This window comes from Cotesia glomerata, linkage group LG4 (genome assembly GCF_020080835.1).
Source record: "Cotesia glomerata isolate CgM1 linkage group LG4, MPM_Cglom_v2.3, whole genome shotgun sequence".
NCBI lineage: Eukaryota > Metazoa > Arthropoda > Insecta > Hymenoptera > Braconidae > Cotesia > Cotesia glomerata.
Window position 1 is genome coordinate 20430216 of NC_058161.1, and position 20773 is coordinate 20450988.

General features: G+C 28.9%; 2 protein-coding genes across 2 annotated transcripts in view; one reads left to right on the forward strand and one right to left on the reverse strand.

Annotated features, from left to right (window-relative positions):
- Positions 1 to 64: 64 nt before the first annotated feature.
- Positions 65 to 1493, forward strand: LOC123263864 (prefoldin subunit 5). Its single transcript, XM_044726901.1, has 2 exons — positions 65 to 413; positions 1145 to 1493. The coding sequence occupies exons 1-2, from the start codon at positions 209 to 211 to the stop codon at positions 1414 to 1416; spliced, it is 477 nt and encodes a 158-aa protein (XP_044582836.1). The 5' UTR covers positions 65 to 208; the 3' UTR covers positions 1417 to 1493.
- A 1872-nt stretch (positions 1494 to 3365) lies between these two features.
- The window catches only part of LOC123263851, a 58479-nt gene continuing 41071 nt past the window's right edge, over positions 3366 to 20773 (reverse strand). Inside the window, exons 2-6 of the mRNA XM_044726886.1 lie at positions 14377 to 14585; positions 9372 to 9507; positions 8910 to 9043; positions 5146 to 5374; positions 3366 to 4072 (exon numbers count right to left, since the gene is read on the reverse strand). Of these exons, the coding sequence (XP_044582821.1) occupies positions 3993 to 4072; positions 5146 to 5374; positions 8910 to 9043; positions 9372 to 9507; positions 14377 to 14585 (788 nt within the window). The 3' untranslated portion in view covers positions 3366 to 3992. The remainder of the gene's footprint in view (positions 4073 to 5145; positions 5375 to 8909; positions 9044 to 9371; positions 9508 to 14376; positions 14586 to 20773) is intronic.

Here is a 20773-nt window from a genome sequence, read left to right on the forward strand (position 1 = left end):
GATAATCGGCGCTGGTATAGGTTTCGTAGAGGAAACAAGAGAGAGGTGCTGTATACTGTTGATCTGTTGTCTATTTATGGTTAGAATTAGAATAGTCAGTAATCCGTAATCAGTAATCAGAATTAGTGACTGTTTGTCAGTCAATAGTTTGGTTGATTGTTAATTGTCAAGTTAATTGGATTTAATTAAATTAGATTAAGTCGGTATAATGTCAACAATATCCGCGTCTGAAGCTCCCCATCTCCAGCAAATCGATCTTACCAAATTAAGTTTGCAACAATTAACCTTACTGAAGCAGCAACTCGACAAGGAGCTCAATGTATTTCAAGATTCACTTCAAACTTTGAAAATAGCTCAGAGTAAATTTCAAGAGTCTGGTTTTTGTTTAGACAAAGTCACACCTGAAGCCAAAGGTAATTTTTTATTTATTTATTATATGAAAATTAATTTAGCATATATTTAATCATTTTTAAAATTAGAGTCAAAAATTTTTAGTCACTAAAGAATTTATGATACTAAAGTTAGCCGACGTTTTTAATTATTTGATTTTTTTTAAATAATTAAATTAAAGCAAAAAAATATTTTTTAAAAATTTCACTAACAGTTTTTCAAGTTTTTTACAAGTGACATTTTTTTTTATTTTTTTTTAATAATTTTTTCAATAAAAAAAAAATCTAAAAATTTTTAAATGGCTAATTTAATTTTCATAAAGAATTTTTTTATTTTTTTTAACAAAAAAATTTGTAAAAATAAATTATTTTAAAAAAATTTTTTGTTTTTTAAAATTTCTATGTCAATTTTTTTTATAATTTTTTTTTGCCATAATTTATTGAAAAAAAAAAAAAAATTCTAAAATTTATTAAATATCTGTTAAATTTATTATTATTATTATTTTATCTATTAACAGTAAGTACATTTATTCATGACATTAAATTTAGCAAGCTTGATTATTTTTTTATTTTATTTAAAAAAAAATTTTTTTCTAAAAAGTTATTTAAAAAAAAATTAAATTTTTTATTTTTAAAAATCAATTTTTTTTTGCCAAAATTTATTGTTTATTTTTTTTTATAAATTTAAATTGATTAAAAAATTACTCCAATTTTTTTTTTTTGAACAAAATTTCTAATTTTAATTAATTATTAAGGTAAAGAGATCCTCGTGCCGCTTACCGAGTCTATGTACGTACCAGGAAGGATGTCCGACACCGAGAACGTGCTAGTGGACATTGGGACTGGATATTTTGTCGAGAAAAACGTCGAAGATGCGAAAAATTACTTTTCAAGACGCGTTGCTTATGTAACAGAGCAGATGGAGAAGATCCAGGTGCTGGGGCTTGAAAAAAGCAAGATCCGTGATGCCACCATTGATGTTATGAGCATGAAGATTCAAGGACAAATGCAGAAAGAGGCTGCTTAATTTTATATTGAGATTTTATTTTATTGATAGATTTACGCATTTCTTTTAATCAATAAATAATTGATCTTTAATTTAAATCTCGAGTTTTTTTTTATGCGAAGTTTGCCGACATTTAAAGTAAACATTTTTAGAATTTTCTTTCGTTGAAAAATTGTAAGTGCAATTTTTAAAAAAGTATTTTTTGGTTCTAATTTAATTAATAAAAATAAAGAAATTGAAAACTTTCAATTTTTACCTAATTGAAAAAATGAAATGTATTTAAAAAATCAATTTTCTTGAAATTTATAATTCAGAAGTTATCTATATTATTAAGAGAATAAGAAAATATTTGTCTTCAGGATAGTTATACGATAAAATTGGATTTTATAGTGAGCTTTAGTGTCATTGCAAAGGTCATAATTTGAATTTGTGCCTTTTCAAGGTTTATATCATTCGCACCGATAGTTAATTTAGTATGATAAGTATTTAGGCTGAATTCGAAAATGCACTATCTCTAGATACATAATTGAGAAATTACCTTGTATCTTGTGAATTATTGACATTTTTAAAGATATAAGCACATTTTGATGTTACACTCGTCGAGACCTTTCATTTGAGTACCCACATGCATTTTCGATATATTTTTCATATACGTATATATGTAATATATATAAATATATGAAAAATTAATGTGGGTACTTAAATGAAAGCTCTTGATGAGTGTCTATAAACTCACATTAAGATGATCCTCTTCACATTCCTTTTTCAATCCTTTCCTACCAATATCCTGTTACGTGAATGTGGAACGCTTCACGTAATAATTACCGTGACTCCTATTCTTTCCCGCTTCACAGCATTATTTATATTTGTTTAACATCGGGATGAGCTTATATTTTTAAAAATGTCAATATTTAAGAAATGACCATGTATCTTGTGAACTATTGACGTTTTTAAAGATATAAGCTCATCCTGATGTTACACTCATCGAGACCTTTCATTTGAGTACCCACATCAATTTTTCATATATTTTATATATTTGTATATATTACATATATGTACATATGAAAAATATATCAAAAATGCATGTGGGTACTCAAATGAAAGCTCTTGATGAGTGTAACATCAGGATGACCTTATATCTTTAAAACCGTCAATATTTACAAAAGTACGGTGCAATTTAACAAAATTCATTATTTAATAAACCAAAATTCTATTCATTTATACTTCAGAATTCACGGTGGTCACATAGTGACTGCTACACGGAAAAAAAAATATTGTTAAAATGACTATCCAACGTATCCTCAAATGACGTTTCCTTAAAATAACAATCCGGATTTCTGATTTAGGGATTCATTTGTTTCACTTAAAAGCATACAGAGAATAGCTCTTGTAAATATATGTAGTTTCGTCAAAACAGGCAACTGTTTCATTAACGTGAGGATCTGTATAGTTGAATTAACTAAATGTAACGCTAAAATAATGATATGGATCGTCATTTTGATTATCCGCTGTATAGCTGAATTGGCTATACAGCGTATATCTCTAAGAAAAATGACTATACGGCGTATAGTCAGAATAACGATACGTATGCTTATTCTAACAATATTTTTTTCTCCGTGTAGTATTTATTAATTTATTTTTTTTTTTCCAATTAAAATAATATTCTAAGTTTTTTATAATTCAAAATTCAAAAAATATTCAAATAATCTATTTTAAATTTAATTTCAAATTTTTTAATATTCAATCCAGAATTTAAATTATAGATTTAAATATTTAAAATTTAATATTTTTTTCATAAAAATAAATCTAACTATCTTTATTTACTCAATTCATAAAAAATTAAAAAACTTCCCAGCTCAAATAAAAATTATTTAAAATTTTTGGTTAAAAATAATCCACAACTTAACGAAGAATCAATAGTTTATTTTATATATCCAAATAAATATTTATAAACAATATTCATAACAGCATCCATATAATAATAATAATAATCATAATAATAATTACAATAATAAATATAAATAATAAAACAATAACTAGAAGGACGTATCGTGTAAGCTACATTAATTATTAAAATTGTCATTTTATCGGAGGTATCAAAATAATCATGTGTCAGGATAGAAAACACCATTACATATTTATATTAATATTATTTTAATTTTTGTTTCATTTTATTTATTATAATACATATATAATTAGTTAATAATAAATATCGATAGGGGTCGGGGTAATTGGTGATCTAACACAATTATTTAGACAGTCGCAGGTGACAGTGCGACTAAATAAATTCGCTATTATATTAATTGAATTTAATTTAATATAATAGGCGATTTTTTTAAATGTTTGTTATTAAGATATTCGCTAATCGTAAATTATTCTATTTACACGAATAACGCAATCCATTTTATTTCATTATTTTTTTATTAAATTTTTAATTTATTAATTTATTAATTAACTTTTATTATCATTAATTTGATTCACTTGTTCGATCACTTGTTTGATTTAAGTGGACGTAGGCTCCAGCGTAGGGATGCGGCGGTTTATTTATCTCCTGGGTAACTTGTTGGCGAAGAGTAAATTGTGCTGGCTCATCGGTGTTATCTGAGACCGCGAAGCACCAAATTAGCGGCTGTTACCACGCACAACACCCATTCTGCGGTGTGTTTTGATCCTACATCTGTAATAGTATATTGATATTATTATTTATTATTATTATTGGTATTTATTTATTTATTTTAAATTATTTGTAATTTATAATTTATAATTTGTGATGCTGATACCATCAAAATAATCAATTATTTTTTTATAAAGCAAATTTAATGCTCCAATAATTTTAAATTAAGGAAATAGTCAGATAGGAAAAATATTTTTTATTATTTAATGGATAGGTGAGAAGTTAATTTGCTTTAATAGCCAATTCCGGGTAACTAGGCTTTAAGGAGGTGCGAGCGAATTTAATTAAAAAAATAATTTCCAACTTTGAGCTTTGAAATTAAGTATACGTATAAATAAATACGTAATTTATCTAATCCCAAAATTTAAAAAAAAATTAACGGTTTAGTTACTTAGATATTAAATTTTAAAAATCACATATTTTATCTCCTTATACACGGGCTCTTATGGCGGACAAACGTTTTGTCGAGACTTTAATTATTTTTTTCAATATTATCCTCCCAACTTTAACGGACAAAATACTATACACAAGAAACTTGGATTATTGCAAAATATTAAAACAATTTAATAATAATACATTACCGATATAATTTTTGGAATATTTAAAGTCAAATTTTATGTTTGTGACTGTTTTATCGTCAGCCATTTATTCGAATAAAGATTTGACAACATCGCGTCAACAGCTGAGAAAAAACAAAAGGATAGAAATATAGTTACAGAGAGAAATGTTTAACTCACACACTTATCCACGTCTCAGGTTATGGGTATAATCAAGCTTGCTATTGCCAAATCTGTTTATTTATTCCGGCAAGTAATAAATACCAAAGTCATTTTATTACTTTATTTTATTAAATAAGTAAAAACCATCAATTATTAAATTATTTAAATTATATTAAATTAAAATAAAGAATTTTGACGAATATTGGGAAAACTAAAATTAAAAAAAAATTAAATCTCGATAAATTTTATATTATTTTTTTTTTAGTGATTTAATTTAATAAACTTACTGAGAATATAAACAACGAAATTATAAATTATAAATTAAAATTGGTTAGAAGTTATAATTGAAAATAGTACTAGTGTGAGGTGAATCTCTTGTCCCAAGTACAGAGGCCAGTCTCGGGCGTTCTTCTTCAACCGTCGCAATAGCCTCCCTCTTGTAAAGTTTGAAAATATTAACATGACAAATGATCTTTAGTTTTCCGCTTGTGAAGCTGTCTTGCGTTATTTCAAAATCAAGCTCCGCGTAAGCTCGAGTTTGATTGTCGCTTCCCAGTGGTATGCTGCGGTGATAGCTTGAATTTACCTTAAAAAAAAAACAATTATAAAAATAATTAAAAATTTTATTAATATAAAGGGTTCAATTAAAATATATTAAAATAATTAAATCATATCTTCAATTAAAATGTTTTAAGAATGATTTAACCAAATTTTAAATTTTTCTTTTAGTAAATAATTTTTAAGAACTCTATCTTTAGATACATAATTAAGAAATGACCTTGTATCTTGTGAAATCTTGATATTTTTAAAGATATAAGCTCATCCCGATGTCACACTCATCGAGATCTTTCATTTGAATACCCACATCAATTTTTCATATATTTTATATATTTATATATTTGTATATATGAAAAATATATCAAAAATGCAAGTGGGTACTCAAATGAAAGCTCTTGAGTGTAACATCGAAATGAGTTTATATCTTGAAAAATGTCATCAATTAAGAAATTACATTGTATATTGTCAACTACTGACATTTTTAAAGATATAAGCTCATCTTGAAGTTACACTTATCAAGAGTTTTCATTTGAGTACCCACATGCATGTTTGATATATTTTTCATATATACATATATGTAAGGTATATAGATATATGAAAAATTGATGTGGGTACTCAAATGAAAGCTCTTGATGAGTGTAACATCAAGATGAGCTTAGATTTCTAAAAATGTCAATAATTAAGAAATGACCTTGTATCTCGTGAACTATTGATATTTTTAAAGTTATAAGCTCACCCCTACATTACACTCATCGAGACCTTTCATTTGAATACCTACATCAATTTTTCATATATTTTATATATTTAAGAAAGTACAGTGGAATGTACCAAAAATTATTATTTAATAACGCAAAATTTTATTTATTTCTAGTTTCACAAGTCACGGAAGTCTCATAGTGACTGAACGGTTGCTAGTAAATCACATTTACAATTTTTATTCTAGTAAATATCGCCGATAGTCGTTTAGATAAATAAATAAATAAATAAATAAATAACAAAACAAAGAGAACTCGGTGATGAAAATCTCAAAGGCGTATTCTCACATTAAGAAATTCCACGGATAAAAATCGAGCAATTACGTAAGTCTGTCGCGGGTTTTTATTAACGTGATGCATGTGCCCATTAAATAAGCCCTTTAAGATTATTACAAGGTAACAACGTCGTGTAAAGAACTAATTAACTCAAAAAGGTGAGATAGTCTCCTTGAGTTTTTCCCTCAGTCATTTTATAGCCTACTCACGGGTAGGGATCTTGTCACTTCCTGCAACAGATTCTACCTAAGGTAGTGCACTCTTGTACTAGCAATATACAACACACCACACGTCTAGATTATTATTATTATTATTATTATTATTATTATTATTATTATTATTATTATTATTATTATTATTATTATTATTATTATCATTATTATTATTATTGCCTTACCCCGTAGCCCATTGAGTTGTAGAGAGAATGAAAATTAATATATAGAAGCTAGTTTAAAAATAAAAATAATAATAATACAAGCGCGCTTATAAATTCTCAGGCACCTCGTTAATAAAAAAATTTAAATTCATTATTATAATAATTTTTAGTAGTGTCGGTGGTCCTAAGGTAGATAGTTTGCTGGTTTACTGGTCAAGTACAGATATTACATGATTATAAAACCTCAAAGAAACCGGAAGTCTGTTGAGATGATGAAGAAGGTGATAAAGGTGGATATAAAATCAGTAAATGTATGTATATATATATATTTCCCAAGGTAGTAGTGGCTCAGTAATTCGTGAAATGGCATCTTGTTATGCAACCGCGACTAGCGACCCAACACAACACAACTAGTACTGTAATATTCTCATGCTTTAAGCTTTTGCTGCATCAGTGTGGGACTATAACATAACATTTACGTTAATATATTTCCTAGGTTATTACTAAATTTCATCGCACCGGGGTAATGTAATAAACTTAGATGAGTTATAAATATGTCTAACATTATATTTTTCAGAGCTAGGGGGGCGGCACTCCACGGATCAGAGTTTACGGCTTGTTAATTAGAGGGCTTTGTTTTTTTCACCGTTGGGTAAGTTTTTTGTAAATTTTATCGCATTTGTCCTCGAAAAATTTATTGAAAAGGCCGTAACTTGAACCTGAGCCTTTTTAAGGGTTTTATATTTATATCAGTCTTATCAATAGTTAATTTATTATGATTATTGAAGCTGCATTCGAAGTCTCTATAGATATATAATTGAGAAATTATCTTGTATGTTGAGAACTATTGACATTTTTAAAGATATAAGCTCATCTTGATGTTACATTCATCGAGACCTTTCATTTGAGTACCCACACCAATTTTTCATATATTTTATATATTTATATATATTACATATATGGATAAATGAAAAATATATCAAAAATGCATGTGGGTACTCAAATGAAAGGTCTTAATGAGTGTAACATCAGGATGAGCTTATATCTTTAAAAATGTCATTAATTAAGAAATTACATTGTATTTTGTGAACTTATAATATTTTTAAAGTTATAAGCTCACTATGACATTACACTCATCGAGATCTTTCATTTGAGTACCCACATCGATTTTTCATATATTTATATATATTATATATATGTATATATATATATATATATATATATATATATATATATATATATATATATATATATATATGTATATATGAAAAATATATAAAAATGTATGCGGGTACTCAAATAAAAGCTCTTGATGAGTGTAATATCAGGATGAGCTGATATCTTTAAAAATGTCAGTAATTAAGGAACGAGCTTCTATTTTGTAAACTATTGACATTTATAAAGATATAAGCTCACCATGACATTACCCTCATCGAGACCTTCCATTTGAGTACCCACATCAATTTTTTATATATTTTATATTTATATATATATGTATATATGAAAAATATATCAAAAATGCATGTAGGTACTTAAATGAAAGCTCTTGATAAGTGTAATATCGGGATGAGCTTACATTTTAAAAAATGTCATTAATTAAGAAATTACCTTGTATCTTGTGAATTGTTGACATTTTTAAAGATATAAGCTCATCCCTATGTTACACTCATTGAGACCTTTCATTTGAGTACCCACATCAATTTTTCATATATTATATATATATATATATATGTATATATGAAGAATATATCCAAAATGCATGTGGGTACTCAAATGAAAGCTCTTGATGAGCCTGACATCGGGATGAGATTATATCTTTAAAAACATGATTTATTAAATAATAAAAAATCTCTCGGTCTTTTAAAAATTTTCTATTTAAATTATAATTGACTTAATTGAAACCCACTTGCTAGTCAGCAAACTTTAAGTAAAACACCAAATAAACTTATCAAAAAGAAGTAATTAAAAAATAGAGTAATAATAGAAAAGAAAGTTAGCGGGTCGATTTGATCCAGAAGATCTAATTATCATTAGTTTTTATTTGAGAAGTAATATAACGAACGGGAGTAGGAACAGTATAATAGTAATAGCAAGAGCAATAGTAATATAGAGGAAAGAAGAAAGAGTATAGACAGAAAAAAAAGGGAGAGTATTACCGGAATTCCGTTGACAGTCCAAGTGACATTAGTGGCTGGATTACTGGGTGGAGTGGTACAGTTGGCTTTGACTGTCTCCCCAATCGCGTATCTCTGCTTCTCAACGAGCACCTCGGGACTACCTTGAGGTAGACCTGGAAATATATTGCCCCATCTGTTGAGAATGTTCCACTGGGAAAAACTGGAGGTACTCTTACACTGTTACTACTATAAGGTATATAAGTAAAGGTGTATAAGGTACTTTGCTCCAACAGAGGATCTGAAATGGCGCGTAACGTCTACGTCGACGATTCAACCATTTCCAACTTATAAACCTTATGTACCTTTAATATTAACTCAACTATTCTACACTCAATTTAAACTAACATTATATTTTATTGTTCTCTAAAGCATTTTTTAATTATTTTTTTCCTTATTATTATTATTATTACTCTACTGTGCCGAGCCGAGCCGACTACTCACTGACTACGTGCATGTATCCAACTTTTCGCAGTGTATGAAAGTCCGGTATGTCGTTCGTTACTTCACAGCGATATTTTCCCTCCATTTCGTTTGTTACGTTCGTTATCGTTACTTGGTGAGCATCACTTGTGGTCCTCTGTAATCAATTTTTATTACTCTTATTTATTGTCGGTTAAACAATTTACGTTTACTATACAAGAATTCATTCAAAAGATTTTTTTAAATATAATTCTCACTTATTTTTAGCTTTCTACACTGATAGAAAGATTTATTAATTATTAATAATTTAATTTATTTGAAGACAACTATTTAATTTATTAAATTTTAATAAATATTTATAAATAGTTGAAAAATATTTATTAACAGAATAAGATTAATTTTTTCTCTAGGATAGTCATATGATAAAATCGGTTATTTGTTCGAAAATACTCTATCTCTAGATACATAATTAAGAAATAACCTTGTATCTTGTGAACTATTGACATTTTTAATGATATAAGCTCATCTTGATGTTACACTCATCGAGACCTTTCATTTGAGTACCCACATCAATTTTTTATATATTTATATATATTATATATGGGTATATATGAAAAATATATCAAAAATGCATGTAGGTACTCAAATGAAAGCTCTTGATGAATGTAATATAAGGATGAGCTTATATCTTTAAAAATGTCAGTAATTAAGAAGAAATGACCCAGTATCTTGAGAACTATTGACATTTTCAAAGATATAAGCTCACCATGACATTATACTCATCGAGACCTTTCATTTGAGTACTCACATCAATTTTTCATATAATTTATATTTATATATATGTATATATGACAAATATATCAAAAATGCATGTGAGTACTCAAATGAAAGCTCTTGATGAGTAGAATGTCAGGACGAGCTTATATCTTTAATAATGTCAATAATTTAGAACTTACATCGCTATCTCGTCAACTAATGTCATTTTTGAAAATTAAGCTCATCTTGATGTAACACTCATCAAGACCTTTTATTTGAGTACCCACATCGATTTTTCATATATTTATCTATATTATATAGATGTGATGAAAAATATGCGATCATAAATGCATGTGGGTATTCAAATGAACGATCTTGATGAGTGTAATGTCTTGGTGAGCTTATATCTTAAAAAATGTCATTAATTAAGAAATGACGTATTTTGTCAACTAATGATATTTTTAAAAATATAAGCTCACCATGACATTACACTCATTGAGACCTTTCATTTGAGTACCCACACCAATTTTTTATATATTTTATATATTTATGTATATTAAATATATGTATATATGAAAAATATATCAAAAATGCAAGTGGGTACTCAAGTGAAAGCTCTTGATGAGTACAACATCGGGATGAGTTTATATCTTTAAAAACGTCAATAGTTAAAAAAATACAGTGCAATTCAACAAAATTCATTATTTAATGAAGCAAAATTTTTGTTTATTTATAGTTCACAAGTCACGGCAATCATACATAGTGACTGCAAGGTTGCTAGTTTGCATTAATTATATTACATTTTTATACTGTTTATTGTAAAATACCAAATTCTATCTTAGCTTATAAATATCTTTCATATTTTTAAATATTAAAAACGTTAATTTATTTAGTGAATTGAATTATTATCATATATTTCAGCTATAGGGTTACAAAAAGTGTCAAAATAAAATAGTTATTTATGTTTTTTATTTCAAATAAATATTTATTAACAGTTAACAAATATTTATTAACCGTTAATAAATGTTTATTAACAGTTAATAAAGCTTATATTAAATATAAACAAATCCTATCACTGCTTATTATATAAAAAAATTTATTTACGTCCATTTGAACAATTTTATAATTATAATAATATAATTTAGCGGCTCAAATTGTCATAGAATAGAATTTCGTTAATTACGGCTCCAAGCTCTGGATAATTCATTTTCCGTGTACTGTTCGAGGAATTTAAAATTAAATCCACACTCAGAAAATCTAATCCCTTGTAACAAATGAAATCAATTAAAGTAATGAATTAATCATAATATAGTACCAATGATTGATTATTATTATTATTATTATTATTATTATTATTATCATTGTTATTAATAAGGTTTATCCCAGTGGTTAGTTTGTCTATTGAAAATTTCTCTTTGGCTTTGAACTATTACCCATATATTCGTAACATACTACCGTAGTGCAGGACTGTTATTACGATGAGCATATATAATAACAAAATTTATGAAATTCATTAAATTAATACATATATAATACCCGTTGCAGGATGTAAATCATCTACAATCAATTTAGTCGGGTTTCCCGGTATGTAACTGGCACGCGCATTGAAATTTTGTTCAATAGTAATAGTAACACCTCCCCTCAACAATCCACCTCTTGTTCGTTCAGAATAGTACGAGCACAATTTACGCGCAGTGGTTGACCAGGGGCGCCGTGCTGTAAATTGCCGAAAAGCATCCTCCACCCTTTTTACCCACGCCCGTCATACATGTTTCCGTTTTTTAACAAAGGAAAAATTATTTTATTGCTTTTTTCGGGTAATAAACGTATCGGGTAATAAATGATCACGGGCTTTTTATGGTCCATATAAAAAATATAGGAAGTATGGATTCCTATAGTGAATTTATACAAGTGGAATAAACATAGACCTTGTAAGAACGTGACTTAGGCCAGTGAGTAGCGTAGAAGACTGTCAACCATGAGGTACCGGGTTCAAGTTCATCAGACGCGAGCAGTTTTTCCATAAGATAAAATTACAAAATCCGTTTTTCAGAATTAATTTCAATTAATACTTAATTAATAGCAATTACTTCATAATTATTTTTAATTTTTTAGATAAATTTTTTTTCGCCTGATTAATATGGGAATCTATGTAGGATCCTACCCTGGATTCCTATATAGGAAACCATATGGGAATCTATCCGAAAACGTCATGTGGAAATCCAGGCTGGTTTCCCATATGGATTTTTTTGATAGGGGCACCTTATCAAAAAAATCCACATGAGTTTATATGGGAATCCACATAGGAAAGTTTGGAATCGTATAGGAACCCATAGGAATCCACATAGGAAGTATGGATTCCCATAGGAATCCACATGGGAACCTGCGGATACATGGATTCCTATATGGAAAATCCACATAGAAAATATGAATTTCCATAGGAATCCACATCGGAAGTATGGATTCCTATAGTGAAGTTATATAAATGGAATAAACATAGACCTTGTTAGAACGTGACTTAGGCCAGTGAGTAACGTAGAAAACTGTCAACCATGAGGTACCGGGTTCAGACCGGGTCCATCAGACGCGAGCAGTTTTTTCATTAGATAAAATTACAAAATCCGTTTTTCAGAATTAATTTCAATTAATAATTAATTAATAGCAATAACTTCATAATAAATCGTATTTAATAAATAATTTATTAAATGTTAATAAATATTTAATAAAGCTTATATTAAATATAAACAAATCCTTCTATCAGTGTAGAAAATGTAAAAAAAAATTTCATTTTTAATACTTATTGGAATGTAGGTACTTAAAGAAACAAGAAGTTGATTATAACGTTGTAAAAAATAGATACTACAATAATAATAATAATAGACTATTATAGTCCGCATAATTGAAACTCGATCATGTGTACCTATAACGCGTTTGTACTACTTAATTTAAGTGCAGAGTTCACTTGGGAATTCCCACATAGAGGAAACACACACGATATAGGTACACAAGCAGGTCCTATCGGTGTACTTGATGTTGCAATATCACTTGCTTTATATGACGACAAGTCAAAGAGCATCCGGATTTCTCTCTCGCTCCACAATGAATATGCCAATAACATAACCTCAATATAATTACCAGCATAATATATCCACACACGTTTTATACACAGTACGTGATCCGCAGGACTTATTGCCCCGACACAGTACATGTATATCAATCGCTAATGAGCGTAATATAAGAGCGATCCCATTAAAAAAAATCCGTATGGGAAACCAGTTTGGATTTCCACATGGCGTTTTCGGATAGATTCCCATATAGTTTCCTATATAGGAATTCAGGGTAGGGTCCTACATAGATTCCCATATTAATCAGGCGAAAAAAAATTTATTTAAAAAATTAACAATAATTATGAAGTAATTGCCATTAATTAAGTATTAAATGAAATTAATTCTAAAAAACGGATTTTGTATTTTTATCTCATGAAAAAACTGCTCGCATCTGATGGATTTGAACCCGGTACCTCATGGTTGACAGTCTTCTACGCTACTCATTGGCCTAAGGCACGTTCTTACAAGGGCTATGTTTATTCCACTTATATAAATTCACTATAGGAATCCATACTTCCGGTGTGGATTTCCCATACAGGAATTCATGAACCCACAGGTTCTTATGTGGATTCCTATAGAAATTCATATTACCTATGCAGATTTTCCATAATGCACACACAAAAAAATTAACTTAAATCAAATAAATAATTTTAAAGAATTGCATGTTTTTAATTTGAGTAGAAAAATTCTTAAACTAAAAAAGTTTTACCTTTTAAGTGCAAAGGTCTTAAAAAAAATTAACTTTGTTTTTTATCAATGGTGGAATTACTTTACAATAAATATAAAATACTTTACAATAAATACTTTACAATAAATATAAAATAAGTTTTATATAAAAAAGTATGTTCGGAAAATGAAAAAAAATTCATTAATGCTTAAAGTTTTATTTCGAAATTAAAAACCCTTTGTTAGATTCATGAATATATTCATACAGATATATAAAAGCTATTTTTTGTTAGTAAGTTATAAAAAGGTAGGAAATTCCATGCCCTTTTATACGAGTCAAACTTTTTTTTTTTTTTTTTTATATTTAAACTTGGAGCCTGGGGTATACAATTAGTCCATTAGAAAATTTTTTTTACCATCAATAGTTTAAAGAAAAAACCAAAATTCAGAAAATTTGAGCCAAAGATTTAAAAAATAATAAAAAGTAAAGTACTTACATCAATATTATGAGCAAATAAGTTCCCAAATACGAGAAGCGGGGGCAGTTCCTTGGGCACAAACCTGTAAAATTCGTCCTTGCCCTTGTACCATTTGACCGCGTAGAGAACGTCGTTCTGGAGGTCGTACCGGCATGTGAGCGTCACTTGAGACCCGACTGCGACCGCCTCGGGTATTTCCACCTTAACATCCTTTAGCCCGCTGACACCTGGAACATATTTCCCATTACCACCTCTAAACAACCCACCGGAACCGAGCGCAACAATAACAGCAACAGCAACACCGCTACCGCTACCGACACCCCAACTTGTAACTTCCACTTGGAAACTCGGTAACAGCCCCAGGAGTTTATGAATTCGCTACGATTTAATTCACAACTTTGACACATTACCTCTCCCTCTCCTTTCCCTTACCTACCCCTGCTGCTACTGAATAACTACACTACAGGGCTGGTTAATTAGTCAGCCCGATAATGGTACAAACTAACTTCATTTTTTACCCCCCTTACATTCTTGTAATAAATAAAGCAAAGTTTTTTAATTGAAATTCTAGTCAATAATTTTTCAAAAATTTTTAGACTGAGTATAGTTTAGATTTATGATAAGTATTTAGGTTAAATGCAAAAAATCTCTAGATAGATAAGTCAGAAATGACCTATTGACGTTTTTAAAGATATAAGCTCATTCTGACATGACATTCATCGAGACCTTTCATTTGAGTACCCACATCAATTTTTCATATATTTTATATATTCATATATTTCACAAATACTATATATATAAAATATATAAAAAATGCATGTGGGTACTCAAATGAAAGCTCTTGACGAGTGTAACATTAAGATGAGCTTATATCTTTAAGATACATATTATATATATTACACAATTAAGAAATTACCTTGTATCTCGTGAACTATTCACATTTTTAAAGATATTAGCTCATCTCGAGATTACACTCATTAAAACCTTTCATTTGCGGATTCAAATCAATTTTTCATATATTTCATATATTCATATATATTATATATATGTATATATGAAAAATATATAAAAAATGCATGTGAGTACTCAAATGAAAGCTTTTAATGAGCTTAATATCGGAATGAGCTTATATCTTTAAAATCATCAATAATTAAGAAAGTACAGTGCAATTTAACAAAATTCATTATTTCATCAATCCAAATTTTATCTATGTATAGTTCACAATTCACTGCAGTCACGTAGTATGTTTTGGCATTTATCTCTTGATATTTTTTAATTATTCACCCCCTAAAAATTCAGAGTAGTATAAAACCCTACCCGAGGACTTAAAGCAAACAACACTCGGTTACAGTTAAAAGTTTACTGTTTATATTTTGCCTAAACAAACGCATTCCCGTGGATTGTATCTCGAGGTAGCTCGAAGGGAACAAATGAGAATAGCTTACAAGAGTTAGCATTATATTACATAATATGAGCTTTATGTTTTATGTTTTCTGGTTTCTGTTATTCTGGTGTTATTAAGTTACAGCTCTTCGCTTTTTTATTCTAGCGTGTTGAGCTGTGGCAGGCTCCCATGCACCATTCACTCTCTTAGTCTCTAATCAGGCTACATAATTATAATTGGCATGATTCGAGGCGCCGAGCAATTATTAAGAGCGTAAGCAACTCTGTTAGTAATTGTAATTGTAATTGTAATTCTAATAAAACTCAGTATGAAAGGAGAAGGATGAGAGAGAAAGGGTGATGCTTGAGTCAGTTGTCTGGGGCTGCTGTTATGGCGAGAGTGATGGATGAGAGGTCGATGACACGATTACCAGGATAACTGCCAAGAGGTTACACGGTCTAACTACCACCTGCAATTACTAATTAGTTTTATATTTATAATCCTACATTTGTTTAGATTTTTTCTTTTTTCATTATCATCATCATCATTCATGGTCATTCCTCGGTACTTTTTTTTGGTTATTTTTATTTTCTTAATTGGACGCTCTGTTTTAATTTCATTTGTTGTTTAATTTTTAATTAAAAAGTCTTATGTGAGCTCGTTTAATTTAATAGAAGCTAGAAATTTTGATAGTAAATTAAATTTACTTTCGTCAGAAATTTTTATTTCATATCATTATTATTGCTAGTCAATTTATGATGATATTTAGGCTGCATTCGAAAATTCTCTATCTCTAGATACATAATTAAGAAATGACCTAGTATCTCGAGAACTATTGACATTTTTAAGGATATAAGCTTATCTCGATGTTACACTCATCGAGACCTTTCATTTGAGTACCCACATCAATTTTTCATATATTTATATATTTCTTAAATACTATACATATGAAATATATGAAAAATGCCATGTGGGTACTTAATTGAAAGGTCTCGATGAGTGTAACGTCGAAATGAGTTTATATCTTAAAAAATGTCATTAATTAAGAAATTACATTGTATCTTGTCAACTTATGATATTTTTAAAGTTATAAGCTCACCCTGACATTAAATTCATCGAGACCTTTCATTTGAGTACCCACATCAATTTTTCATATATTTATATATATTATATATATATGTGTATTTGAAAAATATATCAAAAATGCATATGAGTACTCAAATGAAAGCTCTTGATGAGTGTAACATCAGGATGAGCTTATATCTTTAAAATATATATTATTCATATTACATAATTAAGAAATGACTTTGTATCTTTTGAACTATTGTCATTTTTACACGCTTTATATTAGCTTCACTTGTATGTCAGTTTGTTTGTTTGTCAGTTTGTCAGTATGTCAGTAACTCTCCGTGGGTAATCTGCGCGCCTGCGGCCTTCCTTGGTTCTGGTAGCCGTTTCTCAGGCTCCCTCTCCGAAATCGAACTCTGATTCCCCGTATTTATAATATTTATTATTTACACGCTTTATATTAGCTTCATTTGTATGTCAGTTTGTATGTCAGTTTGTATGTCAGTTAGTATGTCAGTTTGTATGTCAGTTTGTCAGTATGTCAGTAACTCTCCGTGGGTAATTTGCGCGCCTGAATATTTTTGATAATCAACAAATAATAGTTTAAAAAAACTAAAAAATCACGCTTTTATAAATAAACCAAACTAAAAAGTAAAAAATAAATAATAGTTTAAAAAAACTAAAAACACGATTTTTATAGAAGACCAAACTCAAATATAGAAAATATAATTAAATTAAGAATAGTGTTAAAAATTTCAATAAATATAAATTAATAATAGTGTAAATAAAAAAATGTATTTTATTTTAAAAAGCGTGGGGTGCTTTTTAAGATATTATCAAAATGATAATCACTCTACTCATATCTGTCAATAAAATATTTATAACTATTGACACCATGCACCCCACGCTTTTTTTAAAATAAAATACATTTTTTTTATTTACACTATTATTAATTTATATTTATTGAAATTTTTAACACTATTCTTAATTTAAATTTATTTTCTATTTTTTAGTTTGGTTTTCTATAAAAAGCGTGTTTTTAGTTTTTTAAAACTATTATTTATTAAAGATAGAAGCTCATTTCGATGTTACACTCATAAAGACCTTTCATTCGAGTACCCACTTTAATTTTTCATATATTTATATATATTATATGTATGTATATATAAAAAATTAGGAAAACGGTTGACCCTGAAGGCCATCCCTGCAACTTCCCGCTTATTCCATACACAGAAAGAATGGTTCACTTGAACCAAGAAAATATTTTTCTTGCTAATTATTTTCTTGGGCGAAAAAAAAATTTTTTTTTGACACAAGAAATTTCACTTATCTCAACAAAATTAATTCTCTTGCTTCAAGAAATACGTATCTTGATCCAAGACAATTTATTTGAATCAAGAACATTTTCTTGTTTTAAGAAAATTTTTCTCTTGCTCCAAAAAATTAAGTTCTTGATAGAAGTAAATTTTCTTGTCTTGAGAAAATTTTTCTCTTGCTCCAAAAAATTAAATATCTCGATAATAAATTTTCATTAATATTTTTATTGACAAACATGTCAAATGGGAAGATCAAATAATATTGAACTATTTTCTTTCATTCAATATGTATAATTGCGTGCTAATATAATCTAAAATGGGTATCAAATATTCAAGAGCAAAATTTTCTCAAGGTGAGAAAATTTTTTTTTCAGCTGAAGTAGGTGGCGCTGCTTCCCTGAAGTATCTAAAAATCTTGATCCAATATAAAAATTGATTGTATCAAGTATTTATGATAATTTGAATTAAGAAAAATTACTTCCACCAAGAATAGAATTTCAAGAAAAATTTTTACTTCGGCCAAGACAACTTCGGTCTTCCTTCGGGTACCCGGAAATTTACTTGAGCCAAGAATTTTATTCTCCAGTCAAGAAATTTTTTTTTCTGTGTACTTAGGCGCTTAAAATTGCACCAATGACGTTTTTGTGCTCTTCGAGCTCAAAAATACAATTTATGGGTTATTTTGAGCTCTCCAAGCTCAAAGAGATTGCTTTCCTATGCTTTTGAGCTCTTCGAGCTCAAAAGTCTGATGAGGGTTTGATGACACTATTTTTTGAATTTTTAAACCGCAATAACTTTTGAATTAATAAACTGATTTTCATGCGGTTGGCAGCATTCGACGCAGTTTTTCCAGCTTCACAAAGAATCTCAAATTTTGAATTAATCGCGCTAGAAATTTCGGAGTTATTTCGAAAAAACACTTTTTTCGGTTTTCTTTCGTTCACGATATCTCTCGAACGAATCAACCGATTTTGACCGGACTGATGGCGATTGACGTGGTTTTTTGAGGTTAAGAGCTGATTAGTTTTTGGAATTGAACCATCAAGCCGTTTAAAAGTTATTCCAAAAAAACCACATTTGAAAAAATTTTTTTTTTCAGTTTTTTGATGATTTCTTAAAATCTTTTGATCTGAATTTGTCCAAATAGTTTTCAAAATTTAAGTTTGGTTAAGCCCTTTCGAATGACACCAACCGCGATGAAATCGGTCAAGCCGTTCAAAGGTTATAAGCGGTTCACATACTTTCATACACACACACACACACACACACACACACACACACACACACACACACACACACACACACACACACACATACATACATACATACAGACACCGTGACAACCTCGCGGAGATAGTCAGGGAAGCTTCCTGTGACCTTCAAACGTCGAGATCTGATGAAAACTCGGTTTTTGCAAAACGGGGTGAAAACAATAACTTCCCGATTTTTGAAAATCTTCGATTTTCGTAGCGGGAAGTTAAAAATACATAAAAAATGTATGCGGGTACTCGAATAAAAGCTCTTGATGATTGTAACATCAGGATGAGCTTATATTTTTAAAAACCTCAATATTTACCAAAGCACAGTGTAATTTAACAAAATTCATTATTTAATTTTAAATATTTTTAAATAATTTTAAAAATCTAAATTTTATTTATTTATACTTAACAAGTCACTGAAGTCACAAAGTGACCGCTTGGTCGCTAGTATAATATTAATGCCTTACAATTATATTAATATAAATTCAATATTCAATCTAACAATTTTTAATCACTGTTTACACATCAAGCTTCCTAATTAAAAATTAAACTTTATATGAAACAAGTTAATTTAACCGTAAAGAAAAAAAAAATTATAAATTACCCTATTTTACCTCGTTAATTAAAAATTTCTATTGTAATAAAATCTCAATAGAAAGATATAAAGTTAAGTAAATAAACAAGACTCGGAAAAAAAAGTCACCGACCGAAAAAATTAAACTAATTACCCCTTTAATTACCTCTGGAAAATAAAGACAAGCAAACTCTCGCCCTAAGAAACAAACCCAGGACCATTAAAAAAAATTTCCACCCTCTTTAGCTGTCACAATACTTTTTAATCCAAATGAATCATTCTCTCCTCTTCCTCCTCCTCCCCTTCGCCCTTTTTCTACCTTTGGAAAAAAAAAAATAAAGATAAAAACAAAAGGGGCATTCATAAAATAACCTTTTTAACTGGAGATAAAAGTCAGTAAAGAGTTGCCCGAAAATAAATCGAAAAGAAGAAGTATTGCACGGACCAAAATGAGATCGCGGGCCTTCTTTCCCTACTCGGTAAACTCCGTAAACTCTGCTTAGAAAGAAAGGAAGTAAATGAAAAAAGCGTATATAATATCCGCAACTCGGTAGTTGTGGGGTATAGTAAGGCCGGCATCACCTGAGTTGAAAGCTTTCAAGCTTTTATTGTTTTCCAGACTCAGACAAGTGTCGGTTCTGGCAAGAGAGCTCAATGTGTATACAGATATACAGATATATTACTTTTGCCGAATGTACAGAGACGTTAACGTTGTATTATAGTAAAGTTAGTGGAAAAGGTTGTTGCAACATCGCAACATCTCTCTTTCTCTCTTTACTCTCTCTACTCTCTACTCGGTTTAGTTCCATAGCAT

Excerpts from the sequence above, each read along its gene's own strand:
- LOC123263864 (XM_044726901.1), top strand. The coding sequence starts at position 209 with ATGTCAACAATATCCGCGTCTGAAGCTCCCCATCTCCAGCAAATCGAT. Across the intron at positions 414-1,144 it reads AGTCACACCTGAAGCCAAAG|GTAAAGAGATCCTCGTGCCG; the intron begins GTAATTTTTTAT and ends TTAATTATTAAG.